Source organism: Oncorhynchus masou, chromosome 7 (assembly GCF_036934945.1).
Source record: "Oncorhynchus masou masou isolate Uvic2021 chromosome 7, UVic_Omas_1.1, whole genome shotgun sequence".
In the NCBI taxonomy this organism is placed as follows: Eukaryota; Metazoa; Chordata; class Actinopteri; order Salmoniformes; family Salmonidae; genus Oncorhynchus; species Oncorhynchus masou.
This window is the reverse complement of record NC_088218.1, coordinates 14,365,992-14,391,945: the sequence shown is the minus strand read 5'-3', so window position 1 is coordinate 14,391,945 and position 25,954 is coordinate 14,365,992. Positions and strand designations below refer to the sequence as shown.

At 46.9% G+C, this 25,954-nt stretch overlaps 1 protein-coding gene across 3 annotated transcripts in view; it reads right to left on the bottom strand.

Annotated features, from left to right (window-relative positions):
* Positions 1-274: 274 nt before the first annotated feature.
* Positions 275-25,954, bottom strand: part of LOC135543329 (fibroblast growth factor 14-like) — an 80,742-nt gene continuing 55,062 nt past the window's right edge. The window contains exons 1-5 of one of the 3 annotated variants that reach the window (XM_064970509.1): positions 25,638-25,675; positions 14,145-14,255; positions 12,819-12,922; positions 1,003-1,201; positions 275-894 (exon numbers count right to left, since the gene is read on the bottom strand). In XM_064970509.1, the coding sequence (XP_064826581.1) occupies positions 740-894; positions 1,003-1,201; positions 12,819-12,922; positions 14,145-14,196 (510 nt within the window). In that variant the 5' untranslated portion in view covers positions 14,197-14,255; positions 25,638-25,675 and the 3' untranslated portion in view covers positions 275-739. Of the gene's footprint in view, positions 895-1,002; positions 1,202-12,818; positions 12,923-14,144; positions 14,256-22,873; positions 23,647-25,637; positions 25,676-25,954 lie in introns of those variants that run through there. The other 2 variants (XM_064970508.1, XM_064970507.1) reach the window with 2 other exon arrangements.

Sequence of the window (25,954 nt, the reverse complement as noted above, 5' to 3'; positions counted from 1 at the left end):
AAAAATAGAAGATGACAATCCTGTTTTGTGTCTGTACAACAATCTATCCAGACAGTCACTGGTGCATTTTGGGTATAGAATTATAAACAAACAAACAAATTGGTAAACAGACGAACAAACGGACTGTGGTCAATATGGATGGACTCTGTTGCTATAGTGATAGAATGAAGGAATGAGAGAGAGTGAGAGAGAGAAGCGTCAGAGTGAGAGAGGGGACAATCATTTGAAAAATAGAAGATGACTCCTGTTTTGTGTCTGTATCTATCCAGGGTAGCCATCAGCAGGCAAGGCTACCTGGCAAAAAGGAAGAGGGGAAAAACACTTCGTCATCATTCTCACAGATTGTCACAGAAAAATAATCGTAAGGATTTGAAAAAGGCATTCCATATCACGTAGGTAGGGCATTCTGCTGTCCAAGTTTGTAGTTTATCTAGCCGATACAAATCAGCCAATCCCCCTCCTCCTCCTTCCCTTCCTCCTCCTTCTCCTTCTCCCCTCCTCTTCTCCCTTCCACCTCCCCCATCCCCCAAATGGAGTGGTCCATTTCCTCATCTCGAACACCACTGCACCGAATCAGCCAAAAAGAGAAAGAGAGAGAGAGAGAGAGAGAGAGAGAATGAGCGAGAGAAAGAGAGAGGAGGTGGGACTTAGCCCATAATTGACCAATCAAGGTGAGAGTTTGAGTGCAGTGGGCAGAGTCTTAAGTCTCTGTCGTGCGGGGGGAGAGGAGGGGGCAGGGTTATGTTGCAGTCTCCTTCGGGTCGGGTTTGTTGATTGGTTTGCCCCCGTTCATGGCCACTGGTTCGCTGGTTGTGCTTTTGCTGGGCGGGACTCCGGCAACTTTAGGCAATGTCTCCCTGACGTCGTGCAACGACGGCTCCTTGTACATCGCAACTACAGAGAACAGGAGAGATCAGAGTGTTAGAGCGTGTGTGTGTGTGTGTGTGTGTGTGTGTGTGTGTGTGTGTGTGTGCATCCATGTGTGTGTGACAACCCCCTTACCTTCTATAGGTTTGGGCAGGAAGTGAGCGGCTGGTTTGGTCTTTTTCACTCGGTTGCCCTTCATGGGCTGTCCTTCCTTGTTCAGGCCCAAGAACCAGGCCCTCCCAGACTCATTCTGTCTGTACAGCATCGACGAGTAGATCACATAGTAGTTCTCAAACACAGACTCCTTAAACTTACACTCTGCTGTAAACAGCTCCTACAGGAGACACATAAACACATACACACAGGCACACAAACGTGTGCAGGCACACAGACACACACAGACACACACACACACACACACACACACACACACACACACACACACACACACACACACACACACACACACACACACACACACACACACACACACACACACACACACACACACACACACACACACACACACACACACAGAATCAGTATCAAACATGCAACAATGGACAAATTGCTACCACTTAATATTCCATTAGATACCAGCGAAACATCCATCCAAGATTTTTATAATAGTTTCAATTCAACTGTTTCCATGACGTTTATTTAACTTCCATTGGCGACGATTTAGCAACATTCAACCTGCTAAATGACTCACCCTGAATTGAATTCCGCTGCTCTATCGATCTCTACATACATTCAGCCTGAATCCTAGAAGTTGTTCAGCCATCCTAGAAGTTGTTTGTGCTCACTACAAAACAAATTCATCTGTGATTGGATCGTCTCTAACCAATCGGACTATCAAAGCCAATAATGTGATTCATGGTTCATGATGGCTCGCTCGAGCCCAACCCATTGGTTTCTGGAACCAATCAGAACGTTTAGAATGTGTTTGCATTCTACAAGATGTCAGGGAGGAAAGCAAATCCAGACTGATTGTGGAGAAGAAACGCTAGTGGGGGTGGTGTTTGGCGCTGTGGCTGGATGGGCAGTCTCCTAAATGACTGATTTGTACTGTAATTAACCATCCCTAGCTTCCAGAGCTTCAGAGAGACAGACGGGCTGGGAAAACATTGAAATTCCAATCAGGTGTGCTTGTCAGTCACCACCACAAGAAAAGAGACACTCGCTCACCTGTGTGGGCCTTTGTTCCCAGTTACCATGGAAACGATGGTACAGAGAAGATGGGAGGAGAAGAGGAGTAGGGTGGGGCAGTGGTGATTGATCGTGTTTGTGGTTGGCAACGTATTTCCATTTTCCTTTGCTCTTTTTATGGTTCTCATTATGGTTCACTGCACTTTTCCCCTGTCTTTCAACTCTGTCCAATTAGCACATTCAGGCTGTGTCTCAATAGTCTAAAGGTGCTTCCTCTACTTGTCTTCTCTCGTCTCTTTCATCTGTTCTGATGTGAAAGATTTGGACAGGTGTCCACCATGTTGTTTTTACTTATCCTGTGACTTCAGATCATTTAGGATTTAAAGGCCCAATGCAGACATTTTTATTTATTTATCTCAACATCAAATCATTTCTGGGTAACAATTAAGTACCTTACTGTGATTGTTTTCAATTAAAATAGTAAAAAATAAACAAAAATAGCTTCTTAGCAAAGATTGATTTTCTCAAGCAAAAAATGTTGCTATGAATGTCTGGGAGGGGTTTGAGTGGGGAGGGGAAAGCTGAAAACTAGCTGTTATTGGCAGCAAGGTGATGAATCCTCTTTCTTATTGGTCTATTAATTAATTCACCACCTGGCGACACCTAAGCAGGCCAAAACTCCATCCCACCAAAATATAAATTTTTAAACAGATCTTTCACGAAAAATACATTATCATAATTTTCACAATTTCACAGTATTATTCCAACCTCATAGTGTGGAAATATATATAAAACACAGTGAAATCCCGCTTTTGACTACACTGGGCCTTTAAGGTGAGGTGACAAGGAGAGGAAGCCATTTTAGAATATTGAGATGGACCGGCATACTGAACAATGTTATAACACACAGGCTGTTAGAGAGAAGGAAGAGGCAGTGGAGATTAAAGGAGAGAAAGAAAGAGGGGAAGGAAAGAATTAGAAAGAAAGGAGGACGAATAAGAAAGAAAGGAGGACGTAGGAGGAGAGAAGAGAGAGATAAATCACCAAGGGAGGAGAATGTTTCCTGGGGGGAAACACACAAACACACACAGTCTTGTATAACTAACCTTATGGGGACACACAATTCAGTCCCATTCAAAATCCTATTTTCCCTAACCCCTAAACCTAACCCTAGCTCCCTAAACATAATTTTAACCCTAACACTAATTCTAACCTTAACTCGAAACCCCATAGAAATAGTATTTGACCTTGTGGGGACCAACAAAATGTCAAATTGTTCTTTGTTTACTATTCTTCTGGGGACTTCTGTTCCCAACAAGTATAGTTAAACATGTTCAAACACACACACACACACACACACACACACACACACACAATTTGCTACAGCAGGAAAATAATCCTGCAGCAACAAGAAATGTGAATTATTATGTGGATTATAATTAATGGACATTTTTTGTATGAGTTGATACATTTTCCGCAAGGGAAAATCAAGTCTGACATTTCAAAGTGGAAATTACAAACTTCAGAAGCCTTATTAAACCTTGAATATACTAGACGTTTTAAATGTCCTGCATTGCAGGAAACTTCTCCTGCAACAGGGTGATCAAATAAAGATCCTACATCTGTACACACACACATGCTGGACCTTAATATTTTATAATATTAGAAACTGACTTAGGGCCAGTTTTTGTGCTGTGCTCTATACAGCTGAGGTCAGACCAGGGGTTAGAAGGGTGCAGAGGTCAGACCAGGGGTTAGAAGGGTGCAGAGGTCAGGCCAGTGGTTAGAAGGGTGCTGAGGTCAGACCAGGGGTTAGAAGGGTGCTGAGGCCAGACCAGTGGTTAGAAGGGTGCAGAGGTCAGACCAGGGGTTAGAAGGGTGCTGACAGTGATCCAGCATTGATCCCACATGACCACCGGGTCCCAGTGGAGACAGCTCTTATTGTTTTCTCTGTCATGCAGGGAGTGTGTGTCAGTGTGTGTGTGTGTATGTGGTGTGGTGTGTGTGTACGTGTGGTGTGGAGTGTGTGGTGTGGTGTGTATTATTTGTGTGGGGTTTGTGTGTATGTGTATATGTGTGTATGTGTGGTAAGTGTGTGTATGTGTGGTGTGTGTGTATGTGTGTCATGTGATTAAGTGTGTATGTGTGTGTGGGTTTGTGTGTGTGTTTGTGCCTCCAACACGGTTCATTATCACACTGCTAATTACCCAGGGGAATTGTGGGTAAACAAGTAAGTTAAAGAAAGGAAAGAGGGCGAGAGGACTGGAGAATGGCAGAATACAGAAGGACAGAATAAACACCGTGTGAAGGACTAGTGAAACTTAGAGACCTCTTTAGATGGAGTGTTTAAGTCTTAAAAGGGCAATCTTCATTTTTGGCAAATATAATTTTTGTATAAGTTATCATTTTGAAAGTATTTTGGCCGTAAACCAAAAAAGCAATACGATAATGGTGGAAACATGGTGTTCAGTTCTACAGTTGTCTGCATCTCTTCAGCTGCCATAAACTGTTAACATGGAGAGATATAGAGTAGCATCCTTGCTGTTGTGTGTCCTGTCTGGTTGTCCTTTAGTGAGGACGACACCCTGCTCTTCCTTTCAACTCCACAAACCTTTCATCTAGTCATCCTGTCCTGTCTCTGGATCCAACAAGCACGTGCACACACACACGCCACAAGGTCTAGGTCAGAAAACAGATGCTCTGGTATAGTGTGAAAGAGAGAGAGGGAGAGAAGAGAAAGAGAAGAGAGACTGATAGAAGAGGAAGAGAGAGAGAGAGAGAGAGAGAGAGAGAGAGAGAGAAGAGGGAGAGAGAGAGAGAGAACGAGAGAGAGAGAAGACAAAGAGGGAGCGAGAGAGAGAGAGAGAGAGAGAGGGAGAGAAGAGGAAGAGAAGAGAGAGAGTAGAGGAAAAAAGAGAGAGCGAGAGAAGATGAAGGGGGAGCAAGAGGGAGAGAAGAGGAAGAGAGGGAGAGAAGAGGAAAAGAAGAGAGAGAGCGAGAGAAGAGGGAGAGAGAGAGAGTGAGAGAGAGGGAGAGAAAAGGAAGAGAAGAGAAGAGAGAAGAGGAAGAGCGAGAGTGAGAGAAGAGAAAGAGAGAGAGTGAGAGAAGAGAAAGAGAGAGAGAGAAAAGGAAGAGGGAGAGAAGAGGAAGAGAAGAGAGACTGATAGAAGAGGAAGAGAGAGCGAGAGAGAGAGAAGAGGGAGAGGAGAGAGAGAGAGAGAGACAAGAGAGAGAGAGAGAACGAGAGAGAGAGAGAAGACTAAGAGGGAGTGAGAGAGAGAGAGAGAGAAGAGAGGGAGAGAAGAGGAAGAGAAGAGAGAGAGTAGAGGAAAAAAGAGAGAGCGAGAGAAGATGAAGGGGGAGCGAGAGAGAGAAGAGAGGGAGAGAAGAGGAAGAGAGGGAGAGAAGAGGAAGAGAAGAGAGAGCGAGAGACGAGGAAGAGAGAGAGCGAGAGAAGATGGAGAGAGAAGACGAAGAGGGAGCGAGAGAGAGAAGAGAGGGAGAGAAGAGGAAGAGAGAGAGTAGAGGAAAAAAGAGAGAGCGAGAGAAGATGAAGGGGGAGCGAGAGAGAGAGAAGAGAGGGAGAGAAGAGGAAGAGAAGAGAGAGAGCGAGAGACGAGGAAGAGCGAGAGAGCGAGAGAAGAGGGAGAGAGAGAGAGAGAGAGAGAGAAAAAGGAAGAGAAGAGAAAGAGAGAGAGCGAGAGAAGAGAAAGAGAGAGAGTGAGAGAAGAGAAAGAGAGAGAATGAGAAGAGAAAGAGTGAGAGAGAGGGAGAGAGAGAGAGAGAGAGAGGGAGAGAAAGGGAAGAGAGAGAAGAGAAAGAGAGAGTGAGAGAAGAGAAAGAGAGAGTGAGAGAAGAGAAAGAGTGAGAGAAGAGAAAGAGAGAGACGGAAGAAGAGAAAGAGAGAGAGAAAAGGAAGAGAGAAAGACTGCAAAAGAGAGATATACACACAGCCATACAAAGGTTTAATGTATTTCTCCACCAAATAAACAAATAACTAATTATCCTCCAGCCAATATATGAGCTACAGTATGTGTGTGCATACGGCCCAGGGTAACTTCTGTCTTTGTCCCTCAAAGCCGCAACAATCCTTTGCCAAGATAATCCAACCGCCTGACAGGTGTGGCATATCAATAAAATGATTAAACAACATGATCATTACACAGGTGCACCTTGTACTGGGGACAATAAAAGGGCACTCTAAAATGTGCAGTTGTGTCACAACACAATGCCACAGATGTCTCAAGTTTTAAGGAAGCATGTAATTGGCATGCTAACTGCAGGAATGCCAGATAATTGAATGTTAATTTCTCTACCTCAAGCCGCCTCCAACGTCATTTTAAAGAATTTGGCAGTAAGTCCAATCGGCTTCACAACTGCAGACCACGTGTTACCACGCCAGCTCATGACCTCTACATTCCGGCTTCTTCACCTGCGGGGTCATTCGAGACCAGACACCTGGACAGCTGATGAAACTGAGGAGTATTTTTGTCTTGTTATAAAGCCCTTTTGTGGGGAAAAGGTGGCACATACAGCATCTATCTCACTTACGTTTTCCTCCATTGTATTAACATGTAGAGGATATGATAGTTCTCCCTCCATAGTATTAACATGTAGAGGATATGATAGTTCTCCCTCCATAGTATTAACATGTAGAGGATATGATAGTTCTCCCTCCATAGTATTAACATGTAGAGGATATGATAGTTCTCCCTCCATAGTATTAACATGTAGAGGATATGATAGTTCTCCCTCCATAGTATTAACATGTAGAGGATATGATAGTTCTCCCTCCATAGTATTAACATGTAGAGGATATGATAGTTCTCCCTCCATAGTATTAACATGTAAGAGGATATGATAGTTCTCCCTCCATAGTATTAACATGTAGAGGATATGATAGTTCTCCCTCCATAGTATTAACATGTAGAGGATATGATAGTTCTCCCTCCATAGTATTAACATGTAGAGGATATGATAGTTCTCCCTCCATAGTATTAACATGTAGAGGATATGATAGTTCTCCCTCCATAGTATTAACATGTAGAGGATATGATAGTTCTCCCTCCATAGTATTAACATGTAGAGGATATGATAGTTCTCCCTCCATAGTATTAACATGTAGAGGATATGATAGTTCTCCCTCCAGAGTATTAACATGTAGAGGATATGATAGTTCTCCCTCCATAGAAAACTCTAACATGGTGAGGGCTAGGATATGTTTTTGTTCTCCCTCCATAAAGGTATTAAACCAACCTGTAGAGGATATTCCCCTCCATAGTTAAACTGTGTGTGTGCGTTGTCTGTCTGTCTGCATGAGTGTGTGCTCGAGTACTCAGATGTGTGTTCTTCACACCCTTCAACACACACTCAGAGCTGGTTTCCTCTTGCCCAGCGTGGTTGGTAATTAACACATACCAGATCATTTCACACTAGTCCATCTGTTGACTGCAGAGACAGAGACCGAGAGAGATGGATGGATCGAGACGAGTCTCTCTCTGCAACCAGAGAGCCGTCTCATCTGTCTGACAGATGTGTAGTACTATAGATCATGTTGATGCTTCGTCTTCAGGAGGAGTAACACTACAACAATCTACTCTGGATCTTACTGTTAAGAGTCGGCCATCTTGTGTCTTTGTGATTCATCAAAGCAGCACCTCTATGAACCATTTAGTTCCAGGTAGTTGTCAATTGTGTTGAATTCTTTGAAGTACTAGAGCAGCATATATGTTGTATTATTATAAAACATCATTCTTCGGTAAAAAACAGGTAATATCTGTTAAATCCCTAACATGACTGCTTTTTTCTTCATAGTCAGCGGTGTGTGTGCGCGTGCGGGTGCATGTGGACAGGACTTCCCACATCAATAATTAAAAAGCAGCCCTCCTCCCTCTGTCTCTAACTGAACAGACAAACAGAACATAACATCTCTCCTCCAAAAAAGGAGAAAACAAGCTGCTCTCCTCTCTGCAGCATCATATCACTGTCCCTCGCTCCGACACAGTGAGGAAAAAGAAGGGATATTTGACTGCTCTGGTGTGTCAGGGTCGGGAATAATTCATATTTCCCTCCCTCTCCATGTCTCACTCTCACCGTCCCTCCCTCCCTCCCACTCTCTCTCACCATCTTTCTCACCACTTCACTTTCTCTCAAGGAAGCCCTCAAGTTTCCTTGGAGACAAGGAGAGAGAGGAGGGTTTGGGTGCAAACGGATGTGGATTTCTCTCTATTTCAATCTCTCTCTCTCTTTCTCTCTCTGCTGGTCTTTTCCATACAAAGCTCCTTGTTAGAACACTACCTGTCGAAGCAGAAGCAGCAGTTGATGTAATTCCATTATTATGTGAAGAATAAAGAGGATGAGTGATGGTGAATTCACAATGAGAAACAGGAAGGGAACTGTTCTTCTGATATATCTGGTGTCATATAGTGACATGCCCATTGATTCATCACCAACCCCATAAAGACTAGAGAACTATTCAAGATAAGAATCTTACTGAGGAGTCATATAATGTTGCAGCCTAAAGAGAAGATGACCTCTTGTGCCCTACCTCGGGTAATGACCAGAGGAGGCTGGTGGGAGGCGCTACAGGAGGACGTGATCATTGTAACGGCTGGAATGGAATCAATGGAACGGAGTCAAATGTGTAGTTTCCATGTGTTTGATACCGTTCCATAGATTCCATTCCAGCCATTACAATGATCACGTCCTCCTATAGCGCCTCCCACCAGCCTCCTCTGGTCATGACAGTATTTAGTATTCATGACACATGTTCCCCTTCATACAAACCCGGGGTGAACCAATGGTCAGACAGGCAGCACTGTACACATAAAATAAGCCACGAGAGTTTTTTGAGCGAGAATAAAGAGGACTTTCGAGTAGTAAGCCATGTTAATAAGAAGTGTCTAGAAGAGTCTTATATGGTGAGCTACTGAGTGGCTAGGACAGGCAAGCCCCTTACTATTGTGGAGGGCTTCATTCTTCCTGCTGCCGCAGATATAGCTGGGACAATGCTGGGGGAAAGGCCCCAAAAAACTATACAGATAATGCATTAATAAACAACACAACGCATCAGTGACATGGCAGGAGATGTTTTGAAACAATTACTGCTTCGCAGACAAGCCAGTGAATTATATGCGTTACAGCTGGATGAGTCAACAGACGTGGCAGACCTGGCACAGCTCCTGGTATATGTCCCGTTACGTTTATGGGGGTCAATTAAGGAAGACATCCTCTTCTGCAAACTGCTGGAAACCCAACACTGCAGAGTTATGTGCCTCCTGTCAACCACACCTCATTAACCTGTGGGGAGTTCTTCACCAGTTTTGATATACAAATAAGGTTTTATATGTAAGATGTCGAAATAAAGAGCAAAATTATTGATTATTATATTACTATTTGTGCCCTGGTCCTATAAGAGCTCTTTGTCACTTCCCACGAGCCAGGTTGTGACAAAAACTCACACTCACACATCATTGGGAGCCTGTGTGGCAGGCTTCCAATGATGGCAAAAAACAACATTTGAGACGCTGACCCTGGAGCTAGAGGGGGTACAGAGGACCCTGGTGCTAGAAGGGGTACAGAGGACCCTGGTGCTAGAGGGGGTACAGAGGACCCTGGAGCTAGAGGGGGTACAGCTGACCCTGGTGCTAGAAGGGGTACAGATGACCCTGGTGCTAGAGGGGGTACAGAGGACCCTGGAGCTAGAGGGGGTACAGAGGACCCTGGAGCTAGAGGGGGTACAGAGGACCCTGGAGCTAGAAGGGGTACAGAGGACCCTGGTGCTAGAAGGGGGTACAGAGGACCCTTACAGCCCTGGTGCTAGAGGGGTACAGAGGACCCTGGAGCAGAGGGGGTAAAGCTGACCCTGGAGCTAGAGGGGGTACAGTTCCTGGTGCTAGAGGGGGTACAGCTGACCCTGGTGTCACAGCTGACCCTGGTGCTAGAAGGGGTACAGCTGAACCTGGTGCTAGAGGGGGTACAGGTGACCCTGGAGCTAGAGGGGGTACAGCTGACCCTGGAGCTAGAGGGGGTATAGCTGACCCTGGAGCTAGAGGGGGTACAGGTGACCCTGGAGCTAGAGGGGGTACAGCTGACCCTGGTGCTAGAGGGGTACAGCTGACCCTGGTGCTAGAGAGGGTACAGCTGACCCTGGAGCTAGAGGGGGTACAGCTGACCCTGGTGCTAGAAGGGGTACAGCTGACCCTGGTGCTAGAGAGGGTACAGCTGACCCTGGAGCTAGAGGGGGTACAGCCGACCCTAGAGCTAGAGGGGGTACAGCTGACCCTGGTGCTAGAGGGGGTACAGCTGATCCTGGTGCTAGAGAGGGTACAGGTGACCCTGGAGCTAGAGGGGGTACAGCTGACCCTGGAGCTAGAGGGGGTACAGAGGACCCTGGTGCTAGAGAGGGTACAGCTGACCCTGGAGCTAGAGGGGGTACAGGTGACCCTGGAGCTAGAGGGGGTACAGAGGACCCTGGTGCTAGAGGGGGTACAGCTGACCCTGGTGCTAGAGAGGGTACAGGTGACCCTGGAGCTAGAGGGGGTACAGCTGAACCTGGTGCTAGAGGGGGGTACAGCTGACCCTGGAGCTAGAGGGGGTACAGGGTACAGAGGACCTGACCCTGGTGCTAGAAGACAGCTGACCCTGGTGCTACATAAAATACAGCTGACCCTGGAGCTAGAGAGCTAGAGAGGGTACAGGTGACCCTGGAGCTAGAGGGGGTACAGAGTGACCCTGGAGCTAGAGGGGGTACAGCTGAACCTGGTGCTAGAGGGGGTACAGCTGACCCTGGTGCTAGAGAGAGTACAGATGACCCTGGTGCTAGAAGGGGTACAGCTGAACCTGGTGCTAGAGGGGTACAGGTGACCCCTGGAGCTAGAGGGGGTACAGCTGACCCTGGAGCTAGAGGGGTTAGCTGACCCTGGAGCTAGAGGGGTACAGGTGACCCTGGAGCTAGAGGGGTACAGCTGACCCTGGTGCTAGAGGGGGTACAGCTGACCCTGGTGCTAAGGGGGTACAGCTGACCCTGGTGCAGAGGGTACAGCTGACCCTGGTGCTAGAGAGGGTACAGCTGAACCTGGTGCTAGAGGGGGTACAGGTGACCCTGGGTGCTAGAGAGGGCACAGCTGACCCTGGAGCTAGAGGGGGTACAGCTGACCTGGTGCTAGAGAGGGCTGACAGCTGACCCTGGAGCTAGAGGGGTACAGCTGACCCTGGAGCTAGAGGGGTCAGCTGACCCTGGAGCTAGAGGGGGTACAGAGGACCCTGGTGCTAGAGAGGGTACAGCTGACCCTGGAGCTAGAGGGGGTACAGGTGACCCTGGAGCTAGAGGGGTACAGCTGACCCTTAAGGTGCTAGAGGGGTACAGCTGACCCTGGTGCTAGAGAGGGTACAGGTGACCCTGGAGCTAGAGGGGGTACAGCTGACCCTGGTGCTAGAGGGGGTACAGCTGATCCTGGTGCTAGAGAGGGTACAGCTGACCCTGGAGCTTTGACCCTGGAGCTAGAGGGGGTACAGGGACCCTGGTGCTAGAGGGGTACAGCTGACCCTGGAGCTAGAGGGGGTACAGGTGACCCTGGAGCTAGAGGGGGTACAGCTGACCCTGAGCTAGAGGGGTACAGCTGACCCTGGTGCTAGAGAGAGGGGTACAGGTGACCCTGGTGCTAGAGAGGGTACAGGTGACCCTGGAGCTAGAGGGGGTACAGCTGAACCTGGTGCTAGAGGGGGGTACAGCTGACCCTGGAGCTAGAGGGGGTACAGAGGACCCTGGTGCTAGAAGGGGTACAGCTGACCCTGGTGCTAGAGAGGGTACAGCTGACCCTGGAGCTAGGGGGTTCAGCCGACCCTGGAGCTAGAGGGGGTACAGCTGACCCTGGTGCTAGAGGGGGTACAGCTGATCCTGGTGCTAGAGAGGGTACAGCTGACCCTGGAGCTAGAGAGGGTACAGGTGACCCTGGAGCTAGAGGGGGTACAGGTGACCCTGGAGCTAGAGGGGGTACAGCTGAACCTGGTGCTAGAGGGGGTACAGCTGACCCTGGTGCTAGAGAGAGTACAGATGACCCTGGTGCTAGAGTGGGTACAGCTGACCCTGGAGCTAGAGGGGGTACAGAAGACCCTGAAGCTAGAGGTGGTACAGCTGACCCTGGAGCTAGAGGGGGTATAGCTGACCCTGGTGCTAGAGGGGGTACAGATGACCCTGGTGCTAGAGGGGGTATAGCTGATCTTGGAGCTAGAGGGGGTATAGCTGACCTTGGAGCTAGAGGGGGTACAGATGACCCTGGTGCTAGAGGGGGTACAGCTGACCCTGGAGCTAGAGGGGAGGGGGTACACAGCTGGAGGTTGAATGTTTGAAGGGGTACGGGACTATAACATGTTTGGGAACCACTGTATTAGACAAACCCTCACTATGGCCTCTGGGGAAACGTACACGTATTCCTCCTGAAGGATTCCATTGTCTTGTTGAACCCAGTGTGTCTACAGGACAGCTGGACTGTATATTAGTACGATGACTGAGTGGTATAAAGGTTGCGTTTACACAGGCAGCCCAATTCCAATCTTTTTTTCACTAATTGGTCTTTCAACCTGTCAGATCTTTGGCCAATAATTGGGCAAAAGATCGGATTTGGTCTGCCTGTGTAAACTCAGCCTTAGATAGTTAGATCAATCTGTTTTAGGTGAAATAATTACACACATACACTTATAGAAGAAAACTGAGAATTGTCATAGTAGTCAACAGAAAATCAGCTCAACCAAGATGGCCGCCCGGCTGGCACACGTCATCATCAGCACTGGTCTGTACTCACTGATGAGTAGAGGTGTCCCTCCCCGTTCATGGCGATGTACAGACCCATCTTGACTGACTGGATGGCCACCACTCGAAGGCCCACTGGGATGAGGTTGAACAAAGCTGAGAGACAAATCAGCACAGTAAAGCAGATTGACAATCTTACCGATAGAATACACATTATTGTGTGTGTGTGTGTGTGTGTGTGTGTGTGTGTGTGTGTGTGTGTGTGTGTGTGTGTGTGTGTGTGTACGTAGCGTACGTATGCATCTATATAAGATTCAGATACTCAGTCAACCATGTGACATAGTTCCACACACACACACGCATGACTAGAATGGGAACGATACAGTATATACATGTAAGCTACCAGAACACTTAATCACATGAATGGATCACGAGACGTGTATGAGACTTGACACATGCGTGTAGTAGCCGTGTGAGAAATGACATTAGTCACAGAGCCGTGTTCATCTGGACTTCTGCGTGTCAGTTCTCATTTGTCCATGTCTGACATGTACTGCATGAGATCTGTGATTGGATGACTTCTGATAAAATGTCTGTCACTGGGTTGACGGAGGTTGTCACTCAGCCACTCAATCTACCCCCCTCTGTGTGTGCATGTGTGTTCGTGTGGACTCACAGGAGTTAGTGCAGCCACTCAATCTACCCCCCTCTGTGTGTGCATGTGTGTTCGTGTGGACTCACAGGAGTTAGTGCAGCCACTCAATCTACCCCCCTCTGTGTGTGCATGTGTGGACTCACAGGAGTTAGTGCAGCCACTCAATCTACCCCCTGCATGTGTGGACTCACAGGAGTTAGTGCAGCCACTCAATCTACCCCCTCTGTGTGTGCATGTGTGACTCACAGGAGTTAGTGCAGCCACTCAATCTACCCCCCTCTGTGTGTGCATGTGTGGACTCACAGGAGTTAGTGCAGCCACTCAATCTACCCCCCTCTGTGTGTGCATGTGTGGACTCACAGGAGTTAGTGCAGCCACTCAATCTACCCCCCTCTGTGTGTGCATGTGTGGACTCACAGGAGTTAGTGCAGCCACTCAATCTACCCCCTCTGTGTGATGTGTGGACTCACAGGAGTTAGTGCAGCCACTCAATCTACCCCCCTCTGTGTGTGCATGTGTGTTCGTGTGGACTCACAGGAGTTAGTGCAGCCACTCAATCTACCCCCTCTGTGTGTGCATGTGTGTTCACAGTGTGGACTCACAGGAGTTAGTGCAGCCACTCAATCTACCCCCTCTGTGTGTTCATGTGTGGACTCACAGGAGTTAGTGCAGCCACTCAATCTACCCCCCTCTGTGTGTTCGTGTGTGTTCGTGTGGACTCACAGGAGTTAGTGCCGTCATCTTTGGTCCCGTCCAGACATCCATCTGGGTTCATCTGCAAGTAGTATCCCTGTCTGCAGTACAACCTGGTCACTATGCCCTTAAGCTGTGGATCTAGAGGGAGAGAGGAGAGAGGAGAGAGGAGAGAGAGGAGAGAGGAGAGGAGAGAGAGAGGAGAGGAGAGAGAGAGAAGTAGAGAGAGAGAAGAGAGAGAGAGAGTCTCATTATTAAAAGGTGGGCTGGCTTCAGTTTAAAATATCTAGACTACATTATTCGGAGGTTTCTTTTATCTCCGTGACAATATCAGTCTGTTCTCACAAAGAAAGAGCGAGCAGACAGACTGGAGCTCAGGAGAAAAAGCTCTTAATCTCAGAAATGTCTGAGAATGTCAGCATGTGTGTGCAACCCAGTCCACACCCACACAGGCCCGAGACTTCATTGTGTTCTCCCCCAACTCCCTGTCACAAAACAGCCAGAGAAAGAAACATGTCAAACAGAGAAACAGAGAGAGAAACAGAAAGAGAGAGAGAGCGTAAGAGAAGGATTTTAGAACAGTGTTGTAGGGCTGAGGAGAAAGAGAATAAAGGAACAGGAGGAGAAGCCATGGATAAACAGTGGTGAAATAGCTGGACCCAACACACACATACGGTGCATTCAGAAAGTATTCAGACCCCTTGACTTTTTGTTACGTTACAGCCTTATTCTAAAATGGATTCAATAGTTTTTCCCCCTCATCAATCTACACAAAATTCCCCATAATGACGAAGCAAAAAGAGGTTTCTAGACATTTTTGCAAATGTATAAATAAAAAAACGGAAATATCACATTTACATAACTATTCAAATCCTTTGCTCAGTACTTGTTGAAGCACCTTTGGCAGTGATTACAGAGTCTTAATCGTTAATTATGATGCTACAAGCTTGACACACCTGTATACTGTATACTGTCATACTGGAAGGTGAACCTTGCTCCGTTCATTTTTCCCTCAATCCTGACTAGTCTCCCAGTCCCTGTCGCTGAAAAACATCCCCACAGCCTGATGCTGCTACCACCATGCTTCACTGTATGGATGGTGCCAGGTTTCCTCCAAACGTGACGCTTGGCATTCAGGCCAAAGAGTTCAATCTTGGTTTCAATAAGACCAGAGAATCTTGTTTCTCATGATCTGAGAGTCTTTAGGTGCCTTTTGGCAAACTCCAAGCAGGCTGTCATGTGCCGTTTACTGAGGAGTGGCATCCGTCTGGCCACTCTTCTATAAAGGCCTGATTGGTGGAGTGCTGCAGAGATGGTTGTCTTTCTGGAAGGTTCTCCCATCTCCACAGAGGAAATCTGGAGGTTTGTTAGAGTCGGGTTCTTGGTCACCTCCCAGACCAAGGCCCTTCTCCCCCAATTGCTCAATTTGGTCGGGTGGCCAGCTCTAGGAAGAGTCTTGGTGGTTCCAAACTTCTTCCATTTAAGGATGATGGAGGCCACTGTGTTCTTGGGGTCCTTCAATGCTGCAGACCTTTGTTGGTACCCTTCCCCAGATCTGTGCCTTGTCACAATCCTGTCTCGGAGCCCTTTGGACAATTCCTTTGACCTCATGGCTTGGTTTTTGCTCTGACATGCACTGTCAACTGTGGGACTTTATATAGACATGTGTGTGCCTTTCCAAATCATGTCCAATCAATTGATTTTACCACAGGTGGACTCCAATCACGTTGTAGAAACATCTCAAGGATGATCAATGGAAACAGGATGCACCTGAGCTTCATTTAGAGTCTCATAGCAAAGGGTCTGAATACTTATGTAAATAAGGTATTTCTGTTTTTATTTTTAATACATTTGCAAACATTTCTAAAAACCAGTTTTCACTTTGTCATTATGGGGTGTTGAGTGTAGATCGACAAGGATGTTTTTTAGAATAAGACTGTAACATAACAAAATGTGCAAAATGTCAAGGGGTCTGAATACATTCTGAATGCACTGTACACCGACCGCACCATCCTGATTCACACACACACACACACACACACACACACACACACACACACACACACACACACACACACACACACACACACACACACACACACACACAGCACCCTCCTGTGTCTCTGTAGTAATGAAGGATTCCCCTTCTGTTGACATTAATATTAATCTGATGCTCTGCACATGCAGACCACACCCAATGCACTCTCTCGCTCTCACTCTCGTTCTCCCTCTACACACACATACACACACACACAAACACACTCACACTCGACACACTTTCTTTCACACAAACAGACCACACCCTCTTCTGAGTCTCTACAGCAATGTGGAGGTCCCCTCTGAAGGTGTTGTTGGTTGTGGTGATGTGTGTGTGCCAGAGGAAAAAAAGGTATGCTCCAATGAACATGATAGATTAGAACTGCAGACGAGACTGACCCAGTTTAGAAGCGCGAGAGAGGGAAATTGAGGAAGGGAGAGCGAGAGAGGGAAATAGAGGGAGAGAGAGGGAGAGAGGGAAAAAGGGAGAGGATGCTCCAATGAAATGAGGGAGAGAACGAGAGAGGGAAATGAGGGAGAGAAGCGAGAGAGGGAAATTGAGGGAGAGAGAGCGAGAGAGGGAAATAGAGGAGAGAGAGCGAGAGAGGGAAATAGAGGGAGAGAGAGCGAGAGAGGGAAATAGAGGGAGAGAGAGCGAGAGAAAGGGATTTTCCACTTTTCACACCAGGGACAGGGGAGGAATGGTTACCAGCCCTCTACACTAGTAGTCTGTCTGTTCAGCTCAACATTCAACCACCTGAGAATACACTTTAGAAGACCTTAGACAACGTCTGGTCATTTTCATTTGGGGGTGAAAAAACCGTCTATTACTATTCAGTCTTTACTAATGACCAGAACAGAGTAGAGATGAGGAGATAGAGGTGGAGTCACTGAGATGAGAACAGAGTAGAGATGAGGAGATAGAGGTGGAGTCACTGAGATGAGAACAGAGTAGAGATGAGGAGATAGAGGTGGAGTCACTGAGATGAGAACAGAGTAGAGATGAGGAGATAGAGGTGGAGTCACTGAGATGAGAACAGAGTAGAGATGAGGAGATAGAGGTGGAGTCACTGAGATGAGAACAGAGTAGAGATGAGGAGATAGGGGTGGAGTCACTGAGATGAGAACAGAGTAGAGATGAGGAGATAGAGGTGGAGTCACTGAGATGAGAACAGAGTAGAGATGAGGAGATAGAGGTGGAGTCACTGAGATGAGAACAGAGTAGAGATGAGGAGATAGGGGTGGAGTCACTGAGATGAGAACAGAGTAGAGATGAGGAGATAGGGGTGGAGTCACTGAGATGAGAACAGAGTAGAGATGAGTAGATAGAGGTGGAGTCACTGAGATGAGAACAGAGTAGAGATGAGGAGATAGGGGTGGAGTCACTGAGATGAGAACAGAGTAGAGATGAGGAGATAGGGGTGGAGTCACTGAGATGAGAACAGAGTAGAGATGAGGAGATAGGGGTGGAGTCACTGAGATGAGAGCAGAGTAGAGATGAGGAGATAGAGGTGGAGGAGATGAGAATAGTGTAGATTATGCTCTAGAAGGACTTCAACAGTACAGATTCACTTAGAGAGACCCATTTAAACACTGTTTAATCAAGTGTGTCAGGGCTTCCTCTAATACCTAAATGAGTCTCTCTGTGTGTGTGTGTGTGTGTGTGTGTGTGTGTGTGTGTGTGTGTGTGTGTGTGTGTGTGTGTGTGTGTGTGTGTGTGTGTGTGTGTGTGTGTGTGTGTGTGTGTGTCCTTATGGAAATCCTGTTCCGTATGAGTGTTAAATGAAGGCATGCTATCAGACCATTGACTTCCACTCAGAGACAGAGAGGGTATCAAGACGACACATCTGTACCTTAACTAGACTCTCCTAAAGACCCTCCTTTATGGATGGTTCATCCTGGGTCTGGTTTCCCTGAGCCTCTGTAGCGTTACACAGTTCAAAGCTGCACAGTCAAACATGACATGGAATGTGGGGAAAAACAAAGCCCTTTTCCTAAAGTGTATATCTTTGTCAATGGAAACACAAGGTCAAGACGACCCAAAACATATACAAAATTCCCAAGCTTCCATAAATCTGACTAACGGAATTGTATTTCTTCACTTTGGGAATTCTGTCTGCTTCAACAGGTAGGGTCTCTTTCCTTCCTCACTGACCTGCTGTGTGTTACTGAGGAGAAATTTCCATTTTCCCAGATTCCCATATCCTGTCTGTTACTAGGGAAACTGGCCCAGGATTCCCTCTTTGTCTGGGTTGCCATGGATACAGTCTCCTGATTCCAATGTCCCTGTCTGCTTATCCAGAGGAAGGTATTTCCCCGTCTTTGTCTGCGTTGTTCCAACACCGCTAATCTCTGGTTATCCTCCCCATGAGGATCCATATCATTTTAATCAAAATGATATCGACCTATTGAATAGAACATGTATTAAATAATGCCTGTCGCCATAAATCAAAATGTCAATATCATAAGTAGTCACACATGGCAGAAATCAATCATTGGTCATAGAATCCCTAGTACATGTATGTTACAGGAACGTCCACCATCTGTAGTTGACCTGAGAGCCTCTCTTTTCTCCTCTCGCCTCTCTTTTCTCCTCTCCTCTTGCCTCTCCTTTCTCCTCTCCTCTCGCCTCTCTTTTCTCCTCTCCTCTCGCCTCTCTTTTCTCCTCTCCTCTCGCCTCTCTTTTCTCCTCGCCTCTCTTTTCTCCTCTCCTATCGCCACTCTGACTGCGTGACTGGGTCTGAATCCTGGCGACACACACATAAGGTTTTCTGAAGGGCAAACATAGACTCTCCTCCTCCTTATCTATGCCTCTCTTCCCTCTTTCCATCTTTCATTCTCTCTCTCTCTCATAGGTAATGTTCAAATAATGTGAAAAGCCACCCTCTCCTCTTCTGCTTCTTGAAGTAATAGAAAATGTGTCCTTCCTTCTTACACCTTCTTCACGCAGTCAGAGTGGCGATAGGAGAGGAGAAAAGAGAGGCGAGAGGAGAGGAGAAAAGAAAGGCGAGAGGAGAGGAGAGGAGAAAAGAGAGGTGAGAGGAGAAGAACAGAGAGGCGAGAGGAGAGGAGAAAAGAGAGGCGAGGAGAAAAGAGGTGAGAGGAGAGGATAAAAGAGAGGCGAGAGGAGAAAAGAGAGGCGAGGTGAGAGGAGAGGAGAAAAGAGAGGTGAGAGGAGAGGAGAAAAGAGAGGCGAGAGGAGAGGAGAAAAGAGAGGTGAGAGGAGAGGAGAAAAGAGAGGCGAGAGGAGAGGAGAAAAGAGAGGCGACAGGAGAGGAGAAAAGAGAGGCGAGAGGAGAGGAGAAAAGAGAGGCGAGAGGAGAGGATATATGGCCAGGTTTCAACCAGAAGCTACCACAGCTGGAGGGAGGGAGGGATAGTGGAAGGAGAGAGGAGGAGGAGAGAATGGAGATGAGTAGTGGAGGAAACAAGTTGTAACGGAGGAAGGAGGAGAGAGGGAAAGAGAGAGAAGAAGGGAGAGGGGACTGTCTAAACATCACCATCACAATCTGAGCGATAAGAGTAAGGGATTATACCTCCCCTCCAACACACACACACACAGCCCTGTAAACTCTCTCAGATATCAGATAGGGACACCACAGAAGTTTTCATCTTTACATTCTGAGAATTCTTACATCCCAACACGTCAGCTGAGAGTGTATCAGAATGACTCCAGCCTCCTAGAACTGCTCTTGTTCATTTAGATGGTTGAGAATGTTCAGAACGAAGATGGGGGAGACTAGAGATTTGGAAAAGAGATTCAGATAGAGAGATGTACTGTATCATAAACAGAGGAGACCCTGGAGAGAAAATGGTAGATGAAGGGCGGAGAGAGGGGGAAAAGAGGGGGCAAAGAGGGGGAGAGGGAGGGGGGCAGTAGTTCCTTCTGGAATCAAACCAGACATGACCTTTTCTCTGTCTTACTGAAAAATGAATCGGGAACAAAAGAGATGTTCAACAGATCAAAGCACCATTCCTTCTATCCCACCTTCTCTACTCTTCTCTTCCCTTCTTCCTTCACTCCCTCTCCTCCCACCTTCCATCCTTCTCTACTCCTCTCTTCCCTTCTTCCTTCACTCCCTCTCCTCCCACCTTCCATCCTTCTCTACTCCTCTCTTCCCTTCTTCCTTCACTCCCTCTCCTCCCACCTTCCATCCTCCTCTACTCTTCTCTTCCCTTCTTCCTTCACTCCCTCTCCTCCCACCTTCCATCCTTCTCTACTCTTCTCTTCCCCTTGCTTCCTTCACTCCCCCCTTTTCATCCTTCTATCCCACCTTCCATCCTTCTCTACTCTTCTCTTCCCCTCTTCCTTCACTTCCTCTCCTCCCACCTTCCATCCTTCTCTACTCTTCTCTTCCCTTCTTCCTTCACTCCCTCTCCTCCCCTTTTCATCCTTCTATCCCACCTTCCATCCTTCTCTACTCTTCTCTTCCCCTTCTTCCTTCACTCCCTCTCCTCCCCTTTTCATCCTTCCACCTTCCATCCTTCTCTTCTTCTCTTCCCTTCTTCCTTCACTCCCTCTCCTCCCATCCTTCCCCACCATTCCATCCTTCTCTACTCTTCTCTTCCCTTCTTCCTTCACTCCCTCTCCTCCCACCTTCCATCCTTCTATCCTTCTACCTTCCATCCTTCTCTACTCTTCTCTTCCCCTCTTCCTTCACTTCCTCCTCCTCCCCCTTCTTCCTTCACTTCCTCTCCTCCCACCTTCCATCCTTCTATCCCACCTTCCATCCTTCTCTACTCTTCTCTTCCCTTCTTCCTTCACTCCCTCTCCTCCCCTTTTCATCCTTCTATCCCACCTTCCATCCTTCTCTACTCTTCTCTTCCCTTCTTCCTTCACTTCCTCTCCTCCCACCTTCCATCCCACTTCCTTCCCATCCTTCTCTACTCTTCTTCCCTTCCTTCTTCCTTCACTCCCTCTCCTCCCCTTTTCATCCTTCTATCCCACCTTCCATCCTTCTCTACTCTTCTCTTCCCTCTTCCTTCACTTCCTCCCCTCATCCTCCCCACCTTCCATCCTTCTCTACTCCTCTTCCCTTCCCTTCTTCCTCCCCTCATCCTCCCCACCTTCCATCCTCCCTTCTTTCCCCTCATCCTTCTTCCTCCCACCTTCCATCCTTCTCTACTCTTCTCTTCCCTTCTTCCTTCACTCCCTCTCCTCCCCTTTTCATCCTTCTATCCCACCTTCCATCCTTCTCTACTCTTCTCTTCCCTTCTTCCTTCACTCCCTCTCCTCCCCTTTTCATCCTTCTATCCCACCTTCCATCCTTCTCTACTCTTCTCTTCCCCTCTTCCTTCACTTCCTCTCCTCCCCTTTTCATCCTTCTCTTCCTCCGTCCATCTCCTCTTTCTTTCTTTCTTTCTTTCTTTTTCTGCCCTCCCCTCTTTCATTATTCTCATTTTCTCCCACTCTTCCCCTCTCTTCTTCCTTCAATCCCTCTCATCCTTTCCCCTTTCCTCCTCCACCCCACCTCTCCTTACTCTCCTCCTCCTCTCTCTCCATTCACACCTCTCCTCCTCCTCCTCCTCTCCCTTCACACCTCTCCTCCTCTCCTCCCTCTTCACACCTCTCCTCCTCCTCCTCTCTTCTCTCCCTTCACACCTCTCCTCCTCCTCCTCTCTTCTCTCCCTTCACACCTCTCCTCCTCCTCCTCTCTTCTCTCCCTTCACACCTCTCCTCCTCCTCCTCTCTCTCTCCCCCTTCACACCTCTCCTCCTCCTCCTCTCTCTCTCCCTTCACACCTCTCCTCCTCCTCTCATTCCTCTTACCCCCTGCTCACTCCGAGGTTAAGAAACCCTGAATTCATATTTCATTTTTGACAGGATGCTTGAGGCAACTCCCCTCAACTACACACACACACACACACACACACACACACACACACACACACACACACACACACACACAGCATGTGTCTCAGACTGTACTGTGTTCTACATGCATGCACCCCATCTATAAGGCCACAGGTTGCACTGAATGTCATTGGCTTTGACAAAATGGCTGTCACTTGACTGAGGTTGCTGCGCTCACAGTCAGTCACCCGCTCTCTCTCTCCTGAGACCAGTCATGCCAGTTACCCACTGCCATACAGAGCTTGTCATGATGTCATTTTCCTATATTGGTGGTGTCAGCTATACTGTATGTATGAATCAAGATATGTCAAATTCAATAGACTACGTTTCAAAAGCTGTCTGTTCTTTGACTCAACCTGATTCAAGTTCTGTGAAAAATACCTATAAAATAGCCAACTGTTTGGTGAGATATTTAATACGGCAACATGATTCACCTATCCACCCATCAAACTTATTTGAATCTGTATGTAACACCTAACTGTAACATCGATTTTGTCCGACTCAAACCCTTCACTCAGAAAGGCAATCAGCAGTAAACCAATCAATGAAAGATTAGGCTAGAAATCGTTATTTTCCCACTTTAGTCTCAACTCCTAGGCTAATTAAAATGCGTAATTTGAAGCCTTGTCGAGAGGACGAGAGAGTCAATGTTATCGCAATAACTATATTTGTAAGGAATGAAACAGCAATGTGGTCAAACTTACCGGCCACACTGCTTAGGCTACTTTCGTTAACTACCTGTTTTTATTAATGCATGTAGGGGTAAACTATTGAACCGTTGGAGCTAATGTAAGGCTGCTCTCTCCCTCGCGCATAATGACAACCGTAACGTGTCCATGCGTCTCCCGCGCTTTCCGCTCAGCCCACACCTTGTCTCCGTAGCCTTCTCTTCTTCAAGCCGAAGATTCTCACTTTGGAGAAGATGTCGACCAAATTCCCGTTACAAAGTCCTTTATTCTTGTTGGGGCTTCGCCTCCGTCGGTGTGGCGTCGGCCGGTGGACTTGTTGTTCCCGTGCCTGTCTCTTCTGTCGTATCAAACCGCTGGCAATAGCTGCCATGTCTCAACCGAAACAACCCGGGGGAAAAGGAAACACAGAGCCCGTTCCCCGTTTCCCGTTGGGCACGGAGCGCAGACGGAACAACAAGCGATTATGTTCGGTCTGCAGCTACAGCCCCATAGTTGTGTCTATAAAATGTATCTTCTTTATCCGTCAGAAAAACATTTCGACACTACGCAATCAAGTCCAAATACCACATTTCGGTGAGGATACAGAACATTGCGTTGTCATTTTATCATGGCCATTCAACAACTAATAATCTGTCACCGTTGTTGTCAAATGATTTCGAATTTGACTGCGTGAATCCTTGTAGAGAGGAAGGTTTTCCAAACTGACAACATTTCCGATATCCGTACTTGGTCATATTTTATCATTAAATATCTGTGACGTTTGATGTCACATAGTCCAAAAACACGAAAATAATTGTCGAAAGGTTTCGTTCTTCTCCTCGTCCAAAAATGTTTAGACTACCTCCCGTCTTCTACCGGTGATCGACAAAAAAAACAAGCCTATCGAAAATGTGAACATGCGAATTTGAAGCCACGCGCTAAAGGAGTCTGCCAGACATACTCTCAAAAACATACCGAGCTATTTTAACGTAATTATCTCGTGAAGGACGCAAGCCCCAGACGCTGCCCGGGTGGGGCTTGCTCCTTGGAAGAGAGGTTGTGATGCTTGCCTCGCGCGCACAGATTCACCAAGTCCGTATGCAAATTCGCCAGTCTCTTCTCCAAAAATAGAAAAAATAGAAACGAATAACGGAGGAGCACACAATGACCAAATCGGGATGATTGGAATCAAATAACTAAATACTAATAATGATCATCTTGTCTTAAAAAACGGCCCGGAGGAACTTCTCTGCATCAGGTAAAATGGTGACGCAATTTTATTTCACGCTTCAGAAACTTCATCCAGCACGTCGGGACTGTTTTTCCTCCGTGAGAAGGGAAAGGGGACAGGACACGACTCCTGTTGGCTCATGAATTGCTTTCAGATATGAATAAGGGGTGAAAAAAGGTAGGCTACATCAAACGCTCTCCTTCAACTCATCAATCAAAGGAAACGGGAACAGCCAGACCATTCAGATGAAAACAAGAGTCTGTGCGTCAGACCAAAGCCCCCTCGTTCTGGAGAAACCGTTCGGAAAGAAATACCTTATAAATGACCACAAGCGAGTGAACGCCCTCCGCATAAACGTAACCATTAGCACTAGACACCGACTGAAACTTTAGTATACTGTACACTGTCTTACTCCAACTCCAACTGTTGCTAATACATTGTATACACCATCCGGACACTGATTGATATATCGTGTTGTATATTTCACAAGAAGCAGACACCGAGCCGGAGATAGACATGTAACTGTATAGCCAACGTTGAGAATGTTTACACCTCATCTGATGTTAATCTTGATCAGATGAAAGATAGAGACCCAGCACACTGTCAAGTGGAGAATGTTCCCAAAATGTTTAATTAGCTATTCAATGTTCTTTAGTATAGGCCTAGAAATATCATGTGCACGTGTAAAGAGATCCCAGTCAGCGCCACTCGGGTATTCCTGCATTGAGTCATGTCCCAAAACACGGGACAGTATGGAGAAGTGTTTTCACCCTTATATCACCCAACACAATCATTGAGACACAATCCATAAAAGACGGCATTAAAACTTCAATCAAAATGGCAAAATAGTCCGTGTCATGGCATCTATAATACAATTAAACGAATCGATGGGCTGTAAAATCGAGGGAAAGTTGATCCTTTTGGTCAGTTGAATTCATTAATAACATGGGAGCGCAGAGCTTCTGACCAGCGCAAGCCACGTCTGATTTCAGCACCATGGGCAGCGACCGCGGTCTACAGTTCCACCAATCGCATGCTGTCTGCGGCTGAGCTGTAAGTAAACATGACCCTTGAGTTGAGGAGTAGCCTATAAATAATCCACGTGAAAATATCTCAAAACTAACTGTTGTTTTTCCTCATAATGTTAACCAAACTGCAAACTAGCCTATTTTTAACCAGGTCATGAACAATTTAAACGTAGTGAGTGAGTCATCGTCTTCCCGGGTAGAAGAGTGTCTATGCAGTATGCTGCCTGGAAAAGGGACAAGTCTGGAAAGGTCCCCATTGAAGCAGTGATGCGTGATCTCAATGGGGCTTCATCCCGGATTCATTCAAGTTTTAATTGACTAAATATTTTCAACCCAAACGTGAGAATACCTCCTTCATGGGAGGTTATCCACTGTGGTAGGTTGTTTCAATGTGCTTCCCGAGGATTGTTGTTATATTTCAATAAAGGGATTGAAACTCTACAGAGCCATCTACAGTTGGTCTCTCTCTCCCAGTAATTAAATCATCTGGTCAAAACCATTAATTCAAGACAAACAGTTTGGCACATTTTCAATCGCGTTTAGCTTAGTGAGGCACTTTCTTGAATCTGTATCGGCTTTGGTGGCAGAATTAAAGTTTTAAAAATGCATGAACCAGCGTCGATTCACAGGAGAGATACGGTAGCCAGCCGGAGTGCTCTGAACTGTACACCCGCCCCGTTTTCAGTTTAATAAATGAAAGGCCTACCGAGCTCAGGTCAGTGGCTGCCTCTGCGGGTAGATCCGGTGGGTTTCCTGCACGTTGTGTTCCCGAACACAGACTCACAGAAGAATGAGAATTCGATGTGATTCTCCGTGACAGTTACAAGCCATTGACATTTATATTACAACGAAACAGAATTTACTTTTCCAAAATTCATAAGGCATAGACTTTTCAAATCTGATGACGTTCAAAACGGCTAAAAACCTGCAGGAGAGCTCCAGCTTCATTCAGCCTACAGCAAAGGATTGGGTTGCCGAAAAATAAAGTAAAGCTGGAATTTGACCGCTTGGGGGCGCCAGAGT